General features: G+C 57.8%; 2 protein-coding genes and 1 non-coding gene across 31 annotated transcripts in view; 2 read left to right on the forward strand and 1 right to left on the reverse strand.

Annotated features, from left to right (window-relative positions):
• The window catches only part of PKMYT1 (protein kinase, membrane associated tyrosine/threonine 1), a 41,311-nt gene that overhangs the window by 16,501 nt on the left and 2,403 nt on the right, over positions 1 to 22,407 (reverse strand). For all 6 annotated transcript variants that reach the window (XM_078344387.1, XM_054242509.2, XM_054242506.2 and 3 more), the window contains one exon: positions 209 to 381. In XM_078344387.1, the coding sequence (XP_078200513.1) occupies positions 209 to 227 (19 nt within the window). In that variant the 5' untranslated portion in view covers positions 228 to 381. The remainder of the gene's footprint in view (positions 1 to 208; positions 382 to 22,407) is intronic.
• LOC118146617 (U1 spliceosomal RNA) lies at positions 201 to 363 on the forward strand. Its single transcript, XR_004732464.1, has one exon. It is a non-coding gene; the product is annotated as a U1 spliceosomal RNA (small nuclear RNA).
• GREP1 (glycine rich extracellular protein 1) lies at positions 5,797 to 20,754 on the forward strand. Of its 24 annotated transcripts, XM_078344383.1 has the most exons (31): positions 5,797 to 5,869; positions 6,121 to 6,153; positions 6,996 to 7,025; positions 7,776 to 7,808; positions 8,127 to 8,156; positions 8,240 to 8,272; positions 8,351 to 8,386; positions 8,780 to 8,833; positions 10,157 to 10,192; positions 10,558 to 10,716; positions 10,999 to 11,031; positions 12,125 to 12,154; positions 12,233 to 12,265; positions 12,830 to 12,871; positions 13,097 to 13,132; positions 14,005 to 14,040; positions 14,182 to 14,214; positions 14,448 to 14,588; positions 14,891 to 14,920; positions 15,286 to 15,318; positions 15,658 to 15,738; positions 15,840 to 15,872; positions 15,982 to 16,017; positions 16,348 to 16,479; positions 17,326 to 17,367; positions 17,500 to 17,532; positions 17,689 to 17,751; positions 17,835 to 17,864; positions 17,952 to 18,011; positions 18,742 to 18,825; positions 19,309 to 20,754. In XM_078344383.1, the coding sequence occupies exons 1-31, from the start codon at positions 5,803 to 5,805 to the stop codon at positions 19,458 to 19,460; spliced, it is 1,704 nt and encodes a 567-aa protein (XP_078200509.1). In that variant the 5' UTR covers positions 5,797 to 5,802; the 3' UTR covers positions 19,461 to 20,754. The 24 variants fall into 24 exon arrangements, with proteins under 24 accessions (XP_078200509.1, XP_078200510.1, XP_078200511.1 ...); XM_078344384.1 differs by lacking the exon at positions 8,127 to 8,156; XM_078344385.1 differs by lacking the exon at positions 6,996 to 7,025.

Genomic DNA, 22,407 nt, shown 5'->3' on the forward strand with positions numbered 1-22,407 from the left:
CTACTAAAAATACTAAAATTAACTGGACGTGGTGGAGTGCACCTGTATTCCCAGCTACTTGGGAGGCTGAGGCAGGAGAATCGCTTGCACCCGGGAGGCAGAGATTGCAGTGAGCCAAGATCACGCCATTGCACTCCAGCCTTGGGCGACAGAGCGAGACTCCATCTCAAAAAAATAAATAAATTTAAAATAAATAAATAAGACTTACCTGGCAGGGGAGATACCATGATCACAAAGGTGGTTTTCCCAGGGGAGGCTTATCCATTGCACTCCGGATGTGCTGACCCCTGCGATTTCCCCAAACACAGGAAACTCGACTGCATAATTCGTGGTAGTGGGGGACTGTGTTCGCACTTTCCCCTGACTTTTCGTGGTTAAAATCTAAAAAATAAATAAATAAATAATAAGTTATCTAGTCTAGGCAGCATAGCAAGGCCCTGTCTCAAGAAAGAAAAGAGAAAAGAAAGGAAGGAAGAGAAGGGAACAGAAGGGAAGGGAAGGGAGACAGAGAGGGAAAGAAAGAAAATAAACAGAGAAAATGATAAAGAAGAAATAAATAAATCAGTGGGATGTGGTGGCACACACCTTAAGTCCCAGCTGCTCAGGAGGCTGGAGCAGGAGGATCACTTGATCCCAAGAGTTAAAGGCTGCAGTGAGCCATGTTTGAACTACTATGCTCCAGCTTGGGCAACAGAGTAAGACCCTGTAAAAAATATAAAATAGGCCAGGCGCGGTGGATCCCCTGTAATCCCAACACTTTGGGAGGCCGAGGCGGGTGGATCACAAAGTCAGGAAATGAAGACCATCTCCTGGCCAACATGGTGAAATCCTATCTCTACTAAAACACACACACAAAAAAAATTAGCTGGGCATGGTGGCATGTGCCTGTAGTCCCAGCTACTCAGGAGGCTGAGGAAGGGCAATCACTTGAACCTGGGTGGTGGGAGGATGTCGTGAGCTGAGATCGTGCCACTGCACTACAGCCTGAGCGACAGAGCAAGACTCTGTCTCAACACACACCCACCCACACACACACACCACACACATACACACACAAATAGTAGTTCCTCCTTCCTCAGGGATTATGAGCACTAATGAGAAAATGCAGTTAGGGGCTTACTCATTGTTTAATTATAACAGACTGGGCAAGGTGGCTCACACCTGTAATCCCAAGCACTTTGGGAGGCTGAGGCGGGCAGGTCACTTAGTACAGAAGTTTGAGACCAGCCTGGGCAACATGGCGAAACCCCATCTCTATAAAAAAAAATTTAGCTGGGCATGGTGGTGTGCACCTGTGCTTCCACCTGCTCAGGAGGCTGAGGTGGGAGGATCGCTTGAGCCCAGGAGGTGGAGGTTGTAGTGAGCTGAGATGGTGCCACTGCACTCCAGCCTGGGTGACAGAGACTCAGTCTCAATAATAATAATAAAACAGACCCCCTCATTGTACAATCCGTTGCAGTTTTCAACGCTGCAGTCTGGACCAAAAATAGGCCCCAGGAGGAGAGAGGCCAGGACTCCTCTAACTACCCTGTGTCACAGGGACAGAGGAACGGGCCCACAGGGTTCCGGACCAAAGTGCTTGGCCCGTCTCCTTTCGGGAGGAATTTTCCCAGCGCCGCCCAGGCCTGCAGTTCCGGAGCCGGCCCCACCGTCCTGCAGCCGCTGCAAACGCGTCCAGGCGCGGCCCGCGCGCGCCCCCGTGTGTCTCATCGCCGCCACAGCACCTGCGACCCCGCCCAGAGTCTCCCAGGAAGACGCACTCATCCCATAGCGGCCACAAAAGGACAAGACAGGGGCGACAACAGCGAAATTCTGTCTCAAGAAAAAAAAAAAAAAAAAGTAAAGGCGAGGGAATGAGCACCACATGTGCAAACGTGGCTATCCTAATGGGAGGGAGGGGCCCGGGACCGGTGCTTCTGCAGAACTGGCCGTGCTCTGTTTCCTGACCCGGGTCTGCTTGCATAGGGGATTGTTTCCTAAGTACAATTGCTACACCGCGCCTTCACATCTCACGTGCGCTTACCTTTGCACGCTAAATTTCATAATTGAATAAGGGTTGTTTTTTTGTTTTGTTTCGAGACGGTGTGTCACTCTGTCGACAGGCTGGAATGCAGTGGTGCACTCTCGGCTCACTGCAACCTCCGCCTCCTGGGTTTAAGCGATTCTCCTGCTTCAGCCTCCAGAGAAGGTGAGATTACAGGCAGGCGCCACCACACCCAGCTAATTTTTGTAGAGACGGGGTTTCACCATATTGGCCAGGATAGTCTCGATCTCCTGACCTCATGATCTGCCCGCCTCGGCCTCCCAAAGTACTGGGATTAGAGGCGTGAGCCACCGTGTCGGCCTTTTTTTTTTTTTTTTTGAGACACACTGTTGCTCTGCTGCCAGGCTGGAATGCTGTGGTGCGATCTTGGCTCACCACAACCTCTGCCTCCCAGGTTCAAGCGATTCTCCTGCCTCAGCCTCCCGAGTAGCTGGAACTACAGGCGTGTGCCATGACGCGCAGCTAACTTTTGTATTTTTGTAGAGACAGGGTTTCACCATATTGGCCAGGATGGTCTCAATTTCTTGATCTCGCGATCCACCTGCCTGGGTCTCCAAAAATGCTGGAATTACAGGTGTGAGCCACTGGGCCCGGCTAGTTTTTTTGATTATTTTTGAGACAGAGTCTCACTCTGTCACTCAGGCAATAGTATGACCACGGCTCACTGCAGCCTCAACCTCCCAAGCTCAAGTGATCCTCCCACCTCAGCCTCCCAAGTAGCTGGAACCACGGGGTGCACCACCCGACCCTGGTAATTTTTTATCTTTTGTAGAGACAGGGGAGGTCTCATTATGTTGCCCAGGCTGATCTCAAACTCCTGGGTTCAAACAATCCTCCTGCCTCGGCCTCCCAAAGTACTGGAATTACAGGCCACATTTGCTTAACGCTTTTTTTTTTTCTTTTTCCTGACACTACACTAGAAGAACTGCGTAAGATTTTAATAAACTGGTGGATGGGTGGGAGGAGCTCGTAGACGTCAGCTTTGCTGGCGAGTTGCCTTAGGATGCGTAGGAAGGTGTACCAGAGGCTCTGATATTTGCATTTGGACTGGAGAACTGCCCGAGCAGAGTGGCCGGCAGGACTCCCAGCTCACAGCGGAGTGCAGAAGGTGTCCGCCCGGCAGGCACCTGACCACTGCTCCAACTGTCCTCCCCACATTCCTGCCCTCACAGGTGCTGCTGGTGTCAAGCAGCTGGCAGGCAATCTCGTCATTTTAGGCCATGCACTTCCTGGGCCTGCGTCCCTCGCTTCCAACATGCCTGCCGTCGCCCTTCCCTCAGACCCCAGCCCTGGCCCTCCATAGCTGCTCCTCTGTTCAGGGGCTGTGTTGTGTACCCCTCAGGCCAGGGTGCCTGGAAGCAAGGGGTAGCCCAGGTCAGGGCTCCAGCAGGGGCTCTCCTGGCCTGCACATGGTCTGCACTGTCAGGCAGACCCTGCCTGGGTGAGTCTGCGGGTAAGCAGAGGGGACTGGCTGTGCTGGCAGTAGGGGTGGTGACATTGCAGGGGCTGGGACACTGACTGGGCCTGGCCTGGTCCTGAGCGGCTGTCAGGCTGGCCTGACGCCCTGGGCTGGTTGGCATTTTCCAAAGCCATGCCAGCACCAGGCAGCCTGGCAGTGGTGGCGGGCACTGGTGTTTCCTCTGGCAGTGGCCAAGCAGGCGCCCATCCTTTACCTCCCACAGGGTCCTTCCTGGGCCATTCTATCCCAGTGCCCTGCGGGGCGAGTCATGTGTCTGTGTAGGAGCTCTCAGCTGTCCCGGGTCTGAAGCAGACACCTCGTGCTGTCTGGCATAACTGGGCCTACTGCCCGCATGTAAGGTGCTGGAGAGCAGGGACAGCAGACGTGGGGACTGCCAGACTGCTGGGGTTCAGATCTTAGCCCCACCACTCAGGAATTGCACAATCAGCCCAGTGCCCTCCCCTCTGCCTCTGTTTCCCCATCTGTAAGTGAAGATAAGTGGCAGCTCCTCCCAGTAGCCCCAACCTCAAGGTGCTCGTATTGTCCTTTCGGGGGAGAGTGGACACGCTCAGGAAGGCCCCGAGACAGATGGAGTGGGCGTTTGCACCCTGTCTGAATCCAGAACCTAGCTGCTAGCCACGGGGCACTCGGCTGCCCGCCAGGAATACACAGGGGACTTGTGCCTGTGCCATGGGCAGAGCAGGTGGCCTGGCAGGAAAGCCCTCCCAGGGAGTCTGAATGGACCGTCCTTGCTGCCCTGGGCTCTCATGGGATGGATGGGGTCGGAGCATCCCTGAACCCATCAGCAGCCTCTGAAGGTCCAGCCTCTGGGACCCCAACTCATGGTTGCCAGGCAGGGCAGGAGGGAGGTGTTCAGGGCACTGTTCTGAGGTGCTGGGCTGAGGGGGCCTGCCACGAGCAGACAGACCTCATGCAAAGGTGGGTCTGTGGTGGGGAGGTGGACTCCATGGGCATCTCAGTGTGCCTGTGGGTGTGAGCCCCGGGGGGCTCATGTGTGGGGAGAAAGAGCGGCAGTGGGGTGCAGCCTGCGATGTAGGAGGGAGGGACACAGGGACATCAGTGCTGGGCTGGCCTGTGAGTGAGGGTACCTGGTGGTAATCCTGCAGTCTACTGGCAGGCTGGACCTGGCCGCAGACATGTGGGCTCCACAGCCTCTCTGGGAGAAGCCCCTGCCACCCCTTCCTCATTGCAGCCCCTCTCCAGACCCCCAGCCTAGCTGGGCTGCTTGGCTTGGCAGACTGGACTCCTTAGCCAGAGGCTCGAGGAGAGGCTGGCGGAGCAGGGGACAGGCGAGCAGACAGACAGGGTGTGGGGCCTTCTGGATGAGGGTGCAGGGGCCGGGGGCTGACTCACTGCCATCCCCAGCCAGGCTGGCGGGGTTTGCAGGCTCCTGGTGGGGTGGTGCCTGTTGCCCAGACCCCCACACCCGGCGCCTTCCTGCCAGGCCCCCAGCACAGGGCCCCGGCTCCAAGTCCATCCACCCAGCCCCAGGCATGGAGAGCTGCTCCCAGCCCCCCACGTCCCTCCTTAGCCTCTCCTGCAGTCCTGCCCTGCCACCCTGAGTGGTGGCTCTGCTAGTCTGCTAGTCTGTGACCCAAAGTCAGAGTCGCTGCTGAGGCAGGAGATGAGAAGGAGCTGGAGGGCCTCCAAGGACTCTCAGAGAGGCTGGGGACAGCTGGCCCGTCCCTGTGTGTCCCTATCGCTCCTGGAATGGGGGGGCTCTGGAGTTGGGGGTTCTGGCCCACTCTGGCAGTCTGAGCCTCCATGAGGACAAAGGGCCCTGCAGGAGAGGTCTGTGCGGTCTCAGGATTAGACGGGATGACGCCTGGCTTTTGTTGGGGACGCCACCCGCCTGTCAGACAGGGTCTGAGAGGCTGTCACCTCCACCCCTGCTGTCTGCAACACTCTGCAGCCCCAGCTTTTCTGGCTGGCCCTGGCTCCCGCCCTCTCCCCAGCTGTGTTTGGGCTGGGCCTAGGGTGCCTGCCCATTACTGGGTGGACATCTGAGCCCTCTGGGCCTGGCGCCAGGGCCTAAGTCACTGACAGGGGTGGAGAAGTCTCAGGGGCCAGGCAGGGGGCCTGTCCCGCTGTCAATGCCCATGATGGATGAGGGGCTAGAGCTAGACTTCTGCCACAGGGGGAGGTGCGGGGCTGACCCCCCAGGGTCTGCAGGCAGAGCCTCTGCCTCTCAAAGCTGGGGCGCCTGGGCAAGGGTCCCACCCAACCAGCGGTGTTTGAAAGCCCAAAGGGTGTGGGCCTTCGAACTCTGTCCAGAGTCATGGGCGCCTGGGTCTTCCCCGCTGCTCTTTTCCTTCTCTGCCTGACTCCCGAGAGCTTGCAAGGCGGTGAGGGCAGCTCAAGGCTGGGGGTTGAAGGGCAGGCATCTGCGCCCGGGGCTGGGGTTGCTGGTGAGGCCCTGGCCAGATGCTGGGGTCCTGGAGACAAGGAGGGCTGGGGTGTGGGAAGCCTGGCCTGGTCTGGGCAGAGAATTCAGACATTGAGGGTTTTTGGGGAGCTGGAGGATAGATGCCTGGGCCCTGCCCCATCTCAGCCTCTGGGTCCCCAGCCTTGAGTCAGCACCTTCTTACTTGCCCAGGGCTGCCCCTGCTGCCTCCTGGCCTGCGGAAAGGTAGGTGGCCCCTCTGGCACTGGCGTTAGGGAAGAGGCCCCATCTCTCCTGCCCTGGGAATGTGGGAGCTCTCCGGGACTCGTGATGGCAGGCCCAGGAGAGCTGAGGGCCCTGCTGTCTTCCGGGCAGGGAGTCTTATCAAGTGTCCACTCAAGGGTTGGGGGGCACAGACACCCTGCACTCTGGAAAGAGTCCACCAGGCAGAACATGCAGCCCTGAGGAGGGGCCTGCGCCGGCTCAGAAGGGTCGCAGGTGTGACAGGAGGGGAAGGCAGCAGCCCAAAGGGGCAGACAGGAGGGAGGGAACAAGGAGAGCCCAGGCAGGAGGCCGAGTGTCATGGAAGGGTCTTTACTCCAGAGACGTGGGGGGTCCTAAGGGTAGGAGGAGAGGCTCCCCCTGAGCCCTGATGCATCTGAGCTTCAGGAGAGAAAGATGATGGGGGGCTCGGGGGTGAGAAGAGGAGATTTCCAGCGAGGGGAGCCCAGTACAGAGAATGGATGGGAGAGGTGAGGAAGAGGCTGGAGTGGGCTCTGTCCCACAGCCCCCCAGGGCCCTGGCTCAGATAGCTTCCTCCAGGCCCAGGGGCCCTCCAGCCTCCACTACCCTGGCCCCAGACTGCTCTGCTTTCTACCCTCCTGTGACAGTAGGGAAACTGAGGCCCAGAGAGGTGGGTGGCATCCAGATTTGGGCCCCTTTCTCCCACTTCTTCCTGGACCCCACAGGCTTAGAGAGCCCAAATGGCTACCGATCAGGTAAAGTTTGCAGGGGGTGCTCGGGGAGGGTAGTACACTGGCTCCCAGCTGCTCAAGTCCCCTGGGCTCAACGTCTCACTTCTCCGACAGCCTATGGTCCCCACAGTGGTCTGGGAGCAGGTGAGGCCTGGCATAGGGAAGGGAGGAGTCTGAGGGCAGGGCTCGGGAGTGGGGTTTGTGGAGGGAGGGCAGGAGCAGGGAAAGCTGGGTTGGGAGGTGAAGAGGTAAAGGGGGAAGCAGTCATCTCAGAAATACAGGGGGACAGGCCAGGTGAGGTGGCTCACACTTGTAATCCCAGCACTTTCAGACGTTGAGGCGGGTGGATCACAAGGTCAGGAGTTCGAGACCAGCCTGGCCAACATGGTGAAACCCTGTCTCTACTAAAAGTACAAAAATTAGCCGGGCATGGTGGCACGTGCCTGTAGTCCCAGCTACTTGGGAGACTGAGGCAGGAGAACCGCTTGAGCCCAGGAGGCGGAGTTTGCAATGAGCCAAGATCATGCCATTGCACTCCAGCCTGGGCATCAGAGCAAGACTCGGTCTCAAAAAAAAAAAAAAGAAAAAGAAATAGGTGGGGACAAAGCTGAGCCCCAGAGTGTCCCCCAGGCATCCTGGCTGGGGAGAGGGGAAGGTAGGCAGGAAGAAAGGGAGTAGGGAGGGAAGGAAAGGAGAGAAGGAAGGAGAAAGGAAAGAGAGAGGGAAAGAGGGAAGACAGGCTGAAAGCACCCACCTGTGCTCTGCAGCCCTCCACCCTCATGGGAAGGGACTGAGTTCCCACAGGCAAGCTGCTTGGAAAGGCTCTGGGCAGGTGAGGGGTTCTGGGGAGATCCTGGGAGAGGGGTGTCCCTCACCTGCTCCCTGTCTCTGCAGGCTATGAAGGGGGTGTGAAACCACAGAAGCCAGGTAAGCCCTGCCCCAGCCCCAGCTCTGCCTCCTCATCCTTCTCTCACACCCCTCACCTCACCCCATCTGTCTCTCCAGGATTCAGGATCAGGCATGGCCTGGGAATCCAGCCAGGTGATAGCCATAGGGTCCCCTCCTTGTCTCCTTCCCAAGCCACAGAGGGAAAAGGCAGGATTGGAGAGTGATGGGGAGGGGGGCACAGGGAGCCGCTCAGATTTTCTGCTGTCTGGCTTAGTCCATGGGGGTGTCCAAGGGTCTTGTACCCCCACCACAGCTGGGACCCCAAACCTCCTCAGCTCACGTCTCTGTCTCTCACAGGCCCTTCCACTCAGATCGGCTATGGAGCAGGTAGAGGTGGAAGCCAGGATTCTATGGGTTTCCCTGGCATGGGGATTCCTGAGCCCCTCATCTGATCCTCATCTCTTTTCCAGGCATTGAAGGGGGCATGAAACCCCAGAACCTAGGTGAGCCTCGCCCAGCCCTGCCTGCACCCTTCCCCCCGCCCTCACTCTTCCTGACTCCCTCCTGCCTTCTCGCTCCAGGGTTCAGGACCTTCCCAGGTGCTGCAACCCAGCCAGGTGAGGTGGGGGCAAGCGGTACGGACATGGGAGGGGCATGGAGGTACCTAATCTTGCCTGATGCTGTGGAGGAAGGGATGCAGCCAGATCAGCATTTTCGAGGTCCTCTCCAGGCTCCCCCAGGCCTCAGAGAAGGCAGAACAGGTGGACCCTCATGGGAGGTGGGCAGGAAGGGGACCACAAGGAGTTCTGATGTCTGGTTGGTGAAGGGGTACACTGGCTCCTTCATCTGCCCATCTCTCTTCCCAGGCTTTGGAGGGGCTGTGAAACCCTAGAAGCCAGAGGCGAGCCCGCCCCATACCTGTCCTAATGTCCACTTCCCACTGTCTGTCTCCGTCTCTGCTTGACGCCCCTGTCTCCCCTCCTCATGTCCCTCTGGCTCTGTCTCCCCAGGATATGGAAACGGGCTGGGAGCAGGGGCCTTCCCAGGGGCTGGAGCCCAGCTAGGTGAGGACACAGACAGGTGGGGCAGAATCTGGGCTTCTGGGAGGGAGGAGTGGGTATAGCAGAGTCAGGGAACCAGAGGCTGGGAGAGCTGGGTTCTGAAGGGTGGGGAGGGCTCAGCCACTCTGTCCCTTCCCAGGCCCGGGAGTGGGCGTGAAACCTCTGAAGCCAGGTGAGGTAGAGCCCTGCCCTACCCTGCCCAGTACTATACGGGCGCCTCTGTGTCCCCCAAGCCTGCCCACCATACAACTCATGGCCCTCGCCTCTGTCTCCCAGGATTAGAGAGCAGAAGTGGTTTGGGTGCTGGCACTCTTCCAGGGGCAGGACCCCCACCAGGTTCTGTCTCCCCATCTTTCATACCCGAGGGTGGCTGGGTAGGGGCCACAGGGAGGGACAGGCAGGAGGGCTCGGGGTCCTAGCCCTCATTCTTAGGGGAGGAGTTCTTCGGGTCAATGTTGGCCTCTTTCTAGCTCTCCCCAGGCCTGGGGGAGAGGAAACCTCAGAAGCGGGTGAAGGGAGGACCCCGTCCCCTGTGCTGCCTCCCTGCCACACTCGCTGTGTCCCGTCCCTCTCTATCTCCCTCTCAGTCTATTACCCTCCCCAGACACTGGTCCCTTTGTGGCCTGCCGATGCCAGGCCTGTGACTGGGGACTTCTGGGGAGGCCTTTGAGCTGCCCTCAGGGCACATGCCCTTCGAGAACTGTCAGGGTGTTGGACACAGTGGTGCTGGGGTGGTGTTTAGACCACGGAACTGCACCCCACATGGCCTAGCTCCAGCCTCTGACTCCCTCACCCCACAGGCCCAAAACCAGGCCAGGGAGGGTGGGGTGGAGCTAAGGGCCTGGGCTTGGGTCTGGGGGCTGGAGGGAGCTGCAGCCTCCCTTTCCTGGTCTATCTTTTCCTGGCATGGGGGGCGGTGAAGCCTCCGAAGCCAAGTGTGCCTGCCTTGTCCTGTGTCCCTGTCCTCCACTCCCCCGTGCACACACATCCGGCCCAGTCTCCACTTCCTCCTTCCACTAGGTCTCCCAGGATCTGGTGATGGGGATGGGAAGGGAGCTGGGGACTTCCTGGGAGCTGGAGCCCAGCCAGGTGAGGGCACCTGGACTAAGCCAGGATTCTAGAAGGAGACACAGGGAAGAGATAGGGGATGTTAGAAATCCACAGGGCAGAAAGTTGATTTCTTGCGGGGTAGGACAGGAAATGGGTGGGGTCCGTGAGCCCCTGCTCTCCCCTCCTCTATCTTGGTTGTGGTCCCTGCATCTCTGGCCTTGTCCCACCCTCACGTCCTCCCCAGATCCACCCCTCACACACTGCTTTTCCTCCCAGGATACAGCAATGGAAACAGCCCAGGAATCCAGCCAGGTGGGGGCCAAAGGGGTTGGGGTGGCTGGGAGGGAGAGGTCAGGGGCCCGGGGCCACACTCTAGGTCCCTGATGGGCTCTTGGGGGTTCATTCATTCACCCAGTCTCCCCTGAGCACCCACCCACCCTGAGCCAGGCCTCAGCTGGGCAGGGAGGACACTCCAGCTGGTCAAGTGTGGCCACAGTCTGGAATCCCAGGCCAAGAGCCAAATCCAACCACGACTGCGGTCAGTCCTGGGAGGGAGTTCACACGAGACAGACCAGGAGGGCAGAGGCCGCGAGACAGAAGGGGAGAGGGCAGGGCTCCAGGCCCCAGCTCACTCCCACTGCAGCGCCTCTACACTGCTGTGTCTGCCCCTCAAACAGGTCCTGCCGCTCAAAATGGCTTTGGACCAGGTAAAGAGGGTGGGGACGGAAGCAGGGAGCCTGGGGCTGAGATTCTGGGCGCAGGCCCAGAGGAAAGGATCCCTCATGCTCCCATCGTCCCCCCAGGCTTTGGAGGGGGTGGAAAACCCCAGAAGCCAGGTGAGCCCCACCCTGTCCCGTCTCCCTGCCCATTTCCTGTGCATCTGCTGCTGCTTCCCCAGAGCCCTGGATCTCCACATTCTGTGTCTCCCTGGGATGTGGGAATGGGAATGAGTTGGGAGCCGGGGCCTTCCTGGGAGCTGAAACCCAGGCAGGTGGGGCCCTGGAGTTCTGGAAGCATGGAGGTCTTAGGGGTTGGGGGTTACTGATGGGGGTGGGGGCCGGGTCCTGGTTCAGAGCGCTGGGTGGACTCGCAGGAAGTCCTTCCTCTTCTCTTCCCAGGCCCGGGAGGACAACTACAGCCTCAGACAGCAGGTGAGCGCCACCCTCTAGCCCCCCAGCTTGGTCTCACACAACAAACCTCATTCAACAAACCAATCCAGGCCTGGAGCAGTGGCTGATGCCTGTCATCCCAACAGTTTGGGAGGCGGAGGCAGGTGGATCACTTGAGCCCACCACGGGCAACATTCCCAAACTGGTCTTGAACTCTTGGGCTCATATCCACTTATAAAAAAAATACAAAAATTAGCCAGGTGTGATTGTACATGTCCATCATCTCAGCTACTCTGGAGGCTGAGAGGTGAGGACCACTCCAGCCCAGGAGGTCGCGGTAGTAGTGAGTGGAGATCTTGCCGCTGTACTCCAGCCCCGGTGACAGAGGGAGACCCTCTTCAAAAAACAAACTAATCCGTGGACCATGCCTGTTCTGAACCAACCAGGTGCTGGGGACAGGCCCTCCCCAAACCAGGGCCACACTGGGACATCAAATGTGGGCTGAGGCTGCCCCAGAGCCGGGCCCTGGGCATTCTGGGCAGGAGGCAGTGGAGGCCAGGGAGGAGAGAACGGCCCAATCCTCTGAGAAACTGGACCAAAAAGAATTCTGAATGGCCGGGCATGGTAGCTCATGCCTGTGGTCCCAGCACTTTGGGAGGCCAAATTGGGTGGATCACCTGAGATCAGGAATTCGAGACCAGCCTGACCAACACGGGGAAACCCCGTCTCTACTAAAAATACAAAACAATTAGCTGGGCGTCATGCCTGTAATCGCAGCTACTCGGGAGGCTGAGACAGGAGAACTGCTTGAACCTGGGAGGCAGACGTTGCCACGAGCCGAGATGACGCCATTGCACTCCAGCCTGAGTGACAAGAGTGAAACCCTGTCTCAGAAAAAAAAAGAGGGGGGGAAGAGTCATAAAAAATAAAAAAAATTAAATAAAAAGAGTTCTGAACAAAGAAGGTACAGACTCCAGCAAGAGCTCAAGACCCAGGGTGGCAGGAGCCGGAGCTTGAGCCAAGGAACCCACCTTTCTGGCTGGTTGAAGTCAGAGGTGGTGACACCCCTGCCCCAGGTGGCTGGAGATGGCATCCAGGGCTCCTGAGGGCCCTAACCCTTTCTCTCCTTCCACAGGCCCCGCCACTCAAAACGGCTATGGACCAGGTAGGAGCGGGGCTGCCGTTTGGGGAGGCCTAGAGCTGGGGCCCCCGGTTCCTCATGTGCTCTGTGTCTCTCCACTAGGTTATGTGGGGGGTGTGAAAGCACAGAAACCAGGTGAGCCTTGCCCCTGCCTGTCCCTCTGCCTCCCCAAACCCTGAGCTCCCTCCCCTCATTCATACCTTCCTTGATCTATTCCCCCAGGATTCTAGTATGGGATTGGGCTGGGAGCCCAGCCAGGTGAAGGGGATAGAGTTTGGGGTTCCAGGGTCCACATCTGGGTGGCCTTTTCCTCCCAGGGGTGGGATTGGTGAATGATGGAGAGGGGTGGTGGGGCATCTCTAGGATCACTGGCTTCTGGCTTGGCCCTGGAGGGGAACTGTAGGCACTGTGCCCCCAGCTTAGCTCAGCCCTCCCTCCCCGACAAGCCCCCCCAGCTCAGAATGGCCACAGAGCAGGTCCTGAGAGGATGGGAGGAGCTAGGGTCTCAATGCTGGGATTCTGGGGTAGATGTGAGTTGGGGGCTCCTGGGTATCTCATCTGCTCCCCATTTTCCTGAAGGGTTTAGAAGGGGTGTGAAGGTACAGGGGCCAGGTGAGCCTGAATCTCCCCTGAGCTTCTGTCTCCCCAACTCTCAGAGCCCTCTTCCCCCTCTCATCCTCACCTCCATCTGTCCCCCAGGATTCAGGAACGGGAATAGGAATGGGCTGGGTGCTCAGCCAGGTGAGAGAGGTGGGGTCTGGGGGTCTGCCCCTGGGGCATCCTCTTCCTGCCTTCCTCCCCAGTCTCACGGGGGGGGGGGGTGGAGTGGGGGGTGGGGGGGGTGGGGGGGTGGGGGGGAGGGCTGAGCTGCTGAATAATAGGCCAGCTGGGAGGAAGCCTCCAGGATTCCCTCACCTCCACCTCAACCAAACCCCAAATCCCCACCCCACCCTCCTCTCCCCACAGTCCTGACAGCCCAGAACGGATTTGGATTTGGAGCAGGTAAGAGCAGGAGTAAGGAAGGACTCAGGGAAACTGTGGGTGGGGCCCCTGAGTCTCTCACTGGCCCCGTATCTCCTCCAGGCCTTGGCAGGGGTTGTAAAGCCTCTGAAGCCAGGTGAGCCCCGCCCTAGTCTGCCTCTCTATGCACGCACCCCTGAAGCCATAAGCACTGGGCTCATGCTACCTCTCCTTCTCCAGGATATGGGAAGGTGCTGGGAGCAGGGGCCTTCCCTGGGGCCAGAACCCAGCCAGGTGACGACACCTAGGGCAGGAGCCCAGCCTTTTTTTTTTTTTTTTTTAAACAGAGTCTTGCTCTGTCACCGAGGCTGGAGTGCAGTGGTGCAATCTCAGCTCACTGCAACCTCCATCTGCTGGGGTCAAGTGATTCTCCTGCCTCAGCCTCCTGAGTAGCTGGGATTACAGGCACCCGCCACCACGTCTAGCTAATTTTTGTATTTTTAGTAGAGATGGGGTTTCACCATGTTGGCCAGGCTGGTCTTGAACTCCTGACCTCAGATGATCCACCCATCTCAGCCTCCCAAAGTGCTGGGATTACAAGCGTGAGCCACTGCACCCAGCCTAACCCAGGCTTCTTGGAGGGAATGGGGAATGCAGAGAGTGGCCAGGGGACCGGCGGGGGACAGAGTGTGGGTCTGAATCCTGGGGAAATGGGTGCCACTGGCTAGCCCGGTGTGGTTCCGCCTCCGTTTCTCTCTGTAGGCCTGGGGAGGGGAGTGAAGCCTCAGAAGACAGGTGTGGGAGGGCTCTTGCCCCTCTGCCCTGTCTCTAGGGCTTCTCATAGCCGAGCTGCTTCCTCCTGATGCCCCCTCTGCATGCTGCCATCTCACACCCACCCTGTCCCTCCCCCTCAGGTTATGGCCACAAAAATGGACTTGGAGTCCAGCCAGGTGAGGGCAGCTGGCCCTGGCGCCCGAGCAGTTAGGAGGTAGGGTGGGAGGAGAGAAGCCGGGGCCATGGGGACAAAGGGCCGGGGTCTGGAGGTCGGCAGCTCTGGTTGGAGTTGACATCAGCCTCTCTGTCTCTCCCAGGTCTAGGAATGGGCATGAAGCCTCTGATGCCAGGTGAGGGGACTGCCGGCGTCTGTGGCCCCACCTCCCCTAGCCCCTGGTGTTCGAGCTGGGTCTGCATGGGACTCCCAGGGGAGGGGTGACCCCTGCTTCACGAGTGAGGTCTGTAGGAGCACCAAGGACTGCAGGGAGAGGAGGTGGGGGAGAGACCAAGGGCCCCTTCCTGGCCCCTGCCTCCCAGTCCCCCTCGGGCTCAGCCTTACCACGCTCTCCTTTCTGCCCCACAGGCCTGGCAGCTCCAAATGGCTATGGACAAGGTAGGGGCAGGGCTGGGCTTCCAGGAGGCTCAGGGCAGAGACCCTGGTTTCCTCACCTGCTCCCTGTCTCTCCACCAGGCTCTGTGGGGGTCATGAAGCCGCAGAAGCCAGGTGAGCCCACCCGACCTGTCCCTCTGCCTCCCCCAAACCCTGAGCTCCCTCCCTCATTCACACCCCATCTCAGCTCCATCGGGACTCAGGAGAAAGCTGGGAATCCAGCCAGTGAAGGGATATGGACGCGGCTGTCCCTGCCTCCCTTCTAGGCCTCCAGGGCAGGTGGGCACCAAATTGAGGGAGGAAGGGCGGCTCCAGGACTCCTGCTTTCTGACTTGGCTCTGAAGGGGGAGCCACAGGCCCTTCGCCCCAACCTCGGCTAGAATCCCAAACCCCTGCTCACCCCTCCCTCCCCACAGGCCCCTCAGCCCAGAATGGCTACAGAACAGGTACTGGGGGGCTGGGGTTGCTGGGGTTACAGAGAGGAGGAGAGAGTTGGGGGCCTCTGAGGGTTCTCTTGGGGGCTCCTGCAGCCTTAGAGGGGGTAGAGTCTGGAGTAGAGATGGCACAAGGTGGGCAGAGATGCCCAGAGCTCCACTTCCTAAATTGGGAGGAATGGGGGGGCCAGGCGCCAGCCCCCTTCTGCACCCCAGCCTCTCCCCATGCCGCTCCACAAGCCCTACAGTTTCCACTGGCCACAGACCAGGTAGGGGAGGTTGGCATGGGCACCAGGTGAGGGGGCAGATGCTGAATCTGGAAGAGGCCCCCTGTGAGGGGTGCGACATGGGTACCTCACCTGCTCCCATCTCTCCAGGCATTGGAGAGGGCATGAAACCTCAGAAGCCAGGTAAGCCCCTTCCACCCTCTTCACTCTCCCTGCACGCAGACACAGCCTACCCCCTCCACCCTTTTCCCCCCAAGCCGCACCCTGTCTCCCTAGGGTGCAAGAACAGGCTGGAGCTGGAGACTTCCTGTGGGAAGGAGTCCAGCCAGGCGAGGGAGGTGGGTGGGATCTGGGGCAGAGGGGAAGGGGGATGGGCTCCAAGGGGCAGAGCTGGGTATCAGGGAGGGAAGGGGCAGGGTTGGGTCAGCCTGTCCATCATTTTCCGTGGGTCTCTGGCCTGGGAAGGGATCTGAAACCTCCAAAGCCGAGTTTCTCTCTGCCCGTCTTCCTGCTTCCTCCGAGGTCCCCAACTCCAAGCCCAACCTTATGCCCTGCTCTCCACCCCAGGATACACACCAGGGACCCAGCTGGGGCTCCTGTCAGGTGAGAAGTGAGGGCCAGGGAGCTGAGCAGAGGAGCAAGGGGTTCACTACCACCATGGGGTAGACAGGGGTCTGAACTGGCCTCTTTCTGCCTCTCCCCAGGCCTGCCAGACAGCTTGAAGGCTCGTAAGCCAGGCAAGTTGGGGAGCACACCCCCCCCCACTGCTCTGCCCAGCACCTCCTCCTGCCTCTCAGCCCTCCAGCCCCCACCCCCAGTGCTACCATCTTTGCTTTCCCTCTCCAGGATATAGCCATGGAAATGGGCTGCGGGCCCAGCCAGGTGAGGCCACTGGGACTGGGGTGGGGGCCCAGGAGGGAGGGAGAGGGAGGCTGCTGGAAGATGGAGGGGCTCGAGGACAAACAGCAGGAGCTGCATCCCTGCCAGGTCCCTATGTCCCTCCATCCCCTGCCTGGGTCCCCAGGTCTCCCCAGCAGGGTATGGCCGGAGGGAGCTGGGCTTTCTCCAGCCTGGCTAATGTTCCCCTTAGGTGCCGGGTCTGCCCTAGAAGCCACACAGGCTGGTGGGCTGGCCAGGCCAAGTCCTCCTAGGCAGCATCAGTGAAGACCGGCCTGGAGCACACACCCACCCCTCCCTTCCTCCCCATCTTAGGTCCCTGCAATTTGAGGGTCGCTCCACTGTTCCTCCCCAGGCTTCCCACTCCAGGGATCCCTTTGGACAGAGAGGGTGTCTGGGGCCTGAAATCCCAGCCCCCTCCCGCAGTGCAGAATGGCAAGTTCCAAGGTCAGTGTGGAGTGGGAGTGCCTGGCTGCCATGTCTGGCTCTGTCCTGTCCTCTGACGCTGAGGCTCAGAGAGGGCAGTGACTTGTCACACAGCGATACGCTGAGGAGAAGCCTGAACTCTGGCTCTGGGACCCCATGTGGTCCCCAGCATGGAAGCCCTTTCCATCCCTGCCCCATGGCAGCTGCGGCCTCCCAAGTCCTGAGCTGGCTCACTCCTGCCCCGACTTTTCTCCATCCTGTGGGGACTGAAATCTCAGAAAGCAGGTGTAAGTCTTTCTGCCCCCAGCCCCACATCCCAGAGGCACAAACTCTCAACTAGGTCTATCCTCTGTCCCCCACACCAGATCAGGGGCACGCCTTCATCAACCTTGTTCCCTAGGCTGCCTCAGCTACTCAGGCAACCTGAGGCCAGGAAGTCCCTCCCCGAGTTGCCGCTTTTTTTTTTTTTGAGACGGTCTTGCTCTGTCTCCCAGGCTGGAGTGCAGTGGTGCAATTTTGGCTCACTGCAAAATCAGCCTCCCAAGTAGTTGGCCTTACAGGCATGCACCACCATACCTGGCTCATTTTTGTAATTTTTGTAGAGATGGGGTTTCGTCATGTTGGCCAGGCTAGTCTTGAACTCCTGACTTCAAGTGATCAGCCCACCTCAGCCTCCCAAAGTGCTGGGGTTACAGGCATGAGCCACTGTGCCTGGCCTCTTGCTGCTCTCTAAGTTTCTTCTGGTTCCATTCCGTGTGGACAGGAAAAGTCCCTGCTTCCCCTTCAGAGTCTCTACAGTCCATCTTTGGCCCCCAAGGAATCAGGGGAAGTCTGTGTCCTCCACACTGACCTCCATTCTTCTCACAGGGCACCAGCCCCCAAATGGCTATGGACCAGGAACAAAACTGGGTGAGGAGTCCCTTCCTGGAGTTCCTCCCCTCCCTTCCCCTCCTCTTCCTTCTGCCATCCCAGGAAGCGGGGAGGCCAAGGCTGTGGCTCTCTCTGACCCCCATCTCTGAGTCACAGTTTTCTCTCCCCCAGGTTTCAGTGGTGGCCTCGAGCCACAGAAAATTGGTGAGTCCTCCTGGGCCCCTATGTTGGGTGGAAGCTGGCATCTCCCACATGCCTGAGTCAATCTGTCTGTCTGCATCCCCCTGTCTATGAGCAGGTCACCTGGCCCTCCTGATGCACTAGCCTGTCCCTAGCTCCTCTCCAATCTCTGTCCTGTAGGTTTCGGTTATGGGAATGGTGTCCTGGGAGCCAGGGTCTTCCCGGAAGCCCGCCCACAGCCAGGTGCCTGGGGATCGGGGGTGGAGGTGGGAGCGTTGGGCTCAGAGGACATAGCCCGGCCTCTGACACCCTCTTTCCTCCTCCAGGGTTCCCTGGGGCCAATGGCTTTAGGAATGGTGAGTCAGACGCAGGGGACAAAGTGCAGTGGGGTCGGGGAGCCAACAGCCCAGGGGCTAGGTGGGAATGACTGGAGTCTCTTACAGGGGATGGGGTGGAAGCTCTGGTGAACCCCAAAGCCTCGGCTCCAGCCCCTGAAGGAAATGGTAAGAAATGAGCAAGGCAAGGCTTGGTGGCTCACGCCTGTAATCCCAACACCTTGGGAGGCTGAGGTGGATGGATCACAAGGTCAAGAGATCAAGATCCTCCTGGCCAACACGGTGAAACCCTGTCTCTACTAAAAATACAAACATTAGCTGGGTGTGGTGGCTGGCACCTGTAGTCACAGCTACTCAGGAGGCTGAGGCAGGAGAATCACTTGAACCCGGGAGGCAGAGGTTTCAGTGAGCCAAGATGGAGCCACTGCACTCCAGCCTGGTGACAGAGTGAGACTTTGTCTCAAAAAAGAAAAAGAAAAAGAAAAAAGAGCCGGGTGCAGTGGCTCATGGCTATAATCCTAGCACTTTGGGAGGCCGAGACAGGTGGATCACGAGGTCAAGAGATCGAAACCACCCTGGTCAACATGGTGAAACCCCGTCTCTACTAAAAATACAAAAAATTAGCTGGGCACAGTGGCGCGTGCCTGTAATCCCAGCTACTCAGGAGGCTGAGGCAGGAGAATTGCCTGAACCCAGGAGGCAGAGGTTGCGGTAAGCCGAGATCACACCATTGCACTCCAGCCTGGGTAACAAGAGCGAAACTCTGTCTCAAAAAATAAAAAAAAGAAAAGAAAAAGAAAAAAGAAATGGGCCTTCAGGGAGCAGAGCCAAGGCCAACAGGGGCCAGGGGACCTAGCTCCGGTGGGCAAGGGTGTCCATGCCAGCTCTCCTCCTACAGGACAGGCTGGGCTGCTGTGGGGCTCTTCCTGGCCCACCCTCCAGGCCTGGGGGACTGGCTTGAAGCCTGCATATCAGGCTGGAGGTGAGTATGCTGAGGCCGGGAAGTAGCCAGGTAACGGAGTGCCTGGTTGAGTGTGCTGGGGCCATCAGAGATGGTTTCAGGCAACGAGGCCCTGGGCCCTGGTTCACCCACAGCCCCAAAGAGATGGAGGGTATAGCCCTCTTGGTGGAGGGGATGGAATGAGTGGGAGGAGGCCAGGAGAGCACAGGATGGGAAGAGCAGGAAGGAATGGGGCTGGAGGAGAGGCCGCAGAGCCTGGGACTCTGAGTGCCAGCCTGGACCCTGGACTGAAAAGTGGAGGTGATAAAGCTGGGAATGAGGGCCATTGGGGACCCAGTTCCCCACACTCCATCCCTCTCCCCAGGGTCCTCTGGGAAGCTGAGGCCAGAGCTGAGCCCTGGGCCCTTCAGGGTGTGGGGGTCTCCCAGAGCCTAGGTTGAAGCTGGGGTGGATGGAAGCGCTCTGGTGACCCAAATGCCCCTGGTCTGTCTGTCTGTGCCGTAGGGGGCCCTGAGGTGAAGAGAGGCAGCAACGGCCAGATGGGGAACGGCTATGGAGGTGAGGGAGTTGCAGTGGCCCAGCCGCCTGACCAAAGGCCTCCCATGGTCACCCCTCCAACCCCATGGGGGGTGGCGCCCAGCCCTCGGGAGGAATAGCAGCTTCTGCCACCTGTAGGTGACTGCTGAGTGACTGCCCCCGAGGCTCAGGTCCTTGGGAGGGGAGGAGGAGGCAAGGCCTCACCAGGGCCCTGCTCCTCCCTAGTCCCAGCTCTACCTCTTCCCAGGCCGCTGCCCTCTGGGGAAATGCTGAGCACTGCAGGGCCTCTGCTGGTCCCGAGGGCCTCTGCCTCATACCCTAGCCTGCCCGCCAAGGAAGACAGACCCTCAGGCTTGGCCTCCAGTACTGCCTGGCCTGGATCTCCTCCCTAGAACCGCAAACCTGCTTTCCTGCTCGCTTCTGCTTGCCATGCAAAGGGCTTGCTGACCAGGGTGGGATTGGCATGGGCCTGCAGCCACTACCCAGCACCTCATTCATTTGTTCGACAAACATCAATGAGGCCATGTGCCAGGGACCATGTTCCCAGTGGGAGAAACCATGAGAAGAAAACAGACTCGCTCAACGCCTGCCCTCAGGGAAGGCATCACTCGGTCACCACGAAGTGGGGGAACCAAATCCAAGCTGGGGAACTGAAGCATGGAAACGAACACTTCATTATCTGTGTTTTAATTCGTCGTCGATCTATTAAAGTTACTAGATAAAAACCTCATTTTCCTTAGCCTTTACAGTGGGCCTTCCAGAAACTGTACTGACTAATAGTCTGGATGTAAAACTCACTTTCACATTCTTTGAAGAATGATCAGATGATACATTTCACAGCTTGGCCAGGCATGGTAGGTCACACGTGTAATCCCAGTATTTTGGGAGGCTGAGGCAGGATTGCTTGAGCTCACGATGTTGAGACTAGCCTGGCCAATACAGTGAGACCCCATCTCTATAAAGAAATAAATAGGCCGGGCGCGGTGGCTCAAGCCTGTAATCCCAGCACTTTGGGAGGCCGAGGCGGGTGGATCACGAGGTCAAGAGATCGAGACCATCCTGGTCAACATGGTGAAACCCCGTCTCTACTAAAGATACAAAAAATTAGCTGGGCATGGTGGCGCGTGCCTGTAATCCCAGCTACTCAGGAGGCTGAGGCAGGAGAATTGCCTGAACCCAGGAGGCGGAGGTTGCGGTGAGCCGAGATTGTGCCATTGCACTCCAGCCTGGGTAACAAGAGTGAAACTCCGTCTCAAAAAAAAAAAGAAATAAATAAGTGGCCGGGCCTGTAATCCCAGCACTTTGGGAGGCCGAGGTGGGTGGATCGCCTGAGGTCAGGAGTTTGAGACTAGCCTGACCCACATAGTGAAACCCGTCTCTACTAAAAAAACAAAAAATTAGCTGGGCGTGGTGGCAGGCTCCTGTAATCCCAGCTACTTGGGAGGCTGAGGCAGGAGAATCACTTGAACCTGGGAGGCGGAGGTTGTGGTGAGCTGAGATCTCACCATTGCACTCCAGCCTGGGCAGCAAGAGCAAGACTCCATCTCAAAAAAAAAAAAGAGAAATAAATAAGTAAATAAAAACAAATATGAATTTCACAGCTCAACTTTCCCCTAAGTATGTAGCATGCCTTAAATGCCCAATTAACAAAATGCCTTTAGATATTTCAAACAACAATTAGAAGCGTAACCAACTTGATTCTCTTAATGGAGCCAGGTACAAATCCAAAATCCACATGTTCCTAAGCACTTAGAGGGCTCTTGGAAATAAATAAATCAAACATTTAGTATATCAGATGACGCTTTTTTTTGAGGCAGAGTCTCTTGAGCATAGCTCACTGCAGTCCCAATCTTCCAGGCTTAAGTGATCCTCCTGCCTCAGACCCCTGAGTTGCTGGTACCATACACACACGCCAACAGGCCTAGCTAATTTTTAAAATTTTTAGTAGAGAGGAGGTCTCACTGTTGCCCAGGCTGGTCTCAAACACTAGCTCTAGCGATCCTCCCACCTGGACCTCCCAAAGTGCTGGGATTACAGGGGTGAGCCACCGCACCTGGCTGAACCTTTCCCCTCTGAGCTGAGCCCTTCCAAATCCAAGCCTTTTCTTGCAAGCTAGTTCCTTCATGGGATCTGGCATTCCTATCTGGCACCACCTCTTCCTTTTTTTTTTAGCCTGATTTATGATCACGGAATTTGGGTGTAGACCAAAACCTTACCTCAGTATGCACAGGGTTTGGGGTTGACTAACATTCAGGAGATTCTGTAAATATCACTAAAATTCCAGCCCGATTTCTCTTGCCTACTTCATCTGATGTGCTCTACTGGAAAAAGCAAAATCGCAGGATTTTGCTTCTTCACAGAATTACTGATTCTTTAAAAATATTCAGTGTCTTGGCTGGGCACAGTGGCTCACGCCTGTAATTCAAGCACTCTGCAGGCCAAGGCGGGCGGATCACCTGAGGTTGGGAGTTCAAGACCAGCCTGACCAACATGGTCAGGCTTTAAAAAAAAAAAAATTCAGCCAGGCTCAGTGGCTCATGCCTGTAATCCCAGCACTTTGGGAGGCCGAGGCATGCGGATCATCTGAGGTTAGGAATTCGAGACCAGCCTGGCCAACATAGTGAAACCCTGTCTCTACTAAAAATACAAAAATTAACCAGGCATGGTGGAATATGCCTGTAGTTTCAGCTACTCAAGAGGCTGAGGCAAGAGAAGTGCTTGAACCTGTGACAGGGCGGTTGCAGTGACCTACCTTGCCATTGCACTCCAGCCTGGGCGAGAGGGAGACTTCGTCTCATAAATAAATAAATAAAAATGAAAAATAAGGCCTGGCACAGTGGCTCACGTCTGTAATCCCAGCACTTTGGGAGGTGGAGGCGGGCAGATCATGAGGTCAGGAGTTCAAGACCAGCCTGACCAACATGGTGAAACCCCATCTCTACTAAAAATACAAAAATTAGCCAGGCGTGGTGGTGAATGCCTTTAATCCCAGCTACTAAGGAGGCTGAGGCAGGAGAATCGCTTGAACCTGGGAAGCGGAAATTGCAGTGAGCCAAGATCCCGCCA

This window comes from Callithrix jacchus, chromosome 12 (assembly GCF_049354715.1).
Source record: "Callithrix jacchus isolate 240 chromosome 12, calJac240_pri, whole genome shotgun sequence".
NCBI classification, from domain to species: domain Eukaryota; kingdom Metazoa; phylum Chordata; class Mammalia; order Primates; family Cebidae; genus Callithrix; species Callithrix jacchus.

Excerpts from the sequence above, each read along its gene's own strand:
- GREP1 (XM_054242477.2), top strand. The coding sequence starts at position 6,647 with ATGGATGGGAGAGGTGAGGAAGAGGCTGGAGTGGGCTCTGTCCCACAG. Across the intron at positions 13,133-14,004 it reads CGGATTTGGATTTGGAGCAG|GTTATGGCCACAAAAATGGA; the intron begins GTAAGAGCAGGA and ends CCTCCCCCTCAG. Across the intron at positions 17,752-17,834 it reads GGAAGCCCGCCCACAGCCAG|GGTTCCCTGGGGCCAATGGC; the intron begins GTGCCTGGGGAT and ends TTCCTCCTCCAG.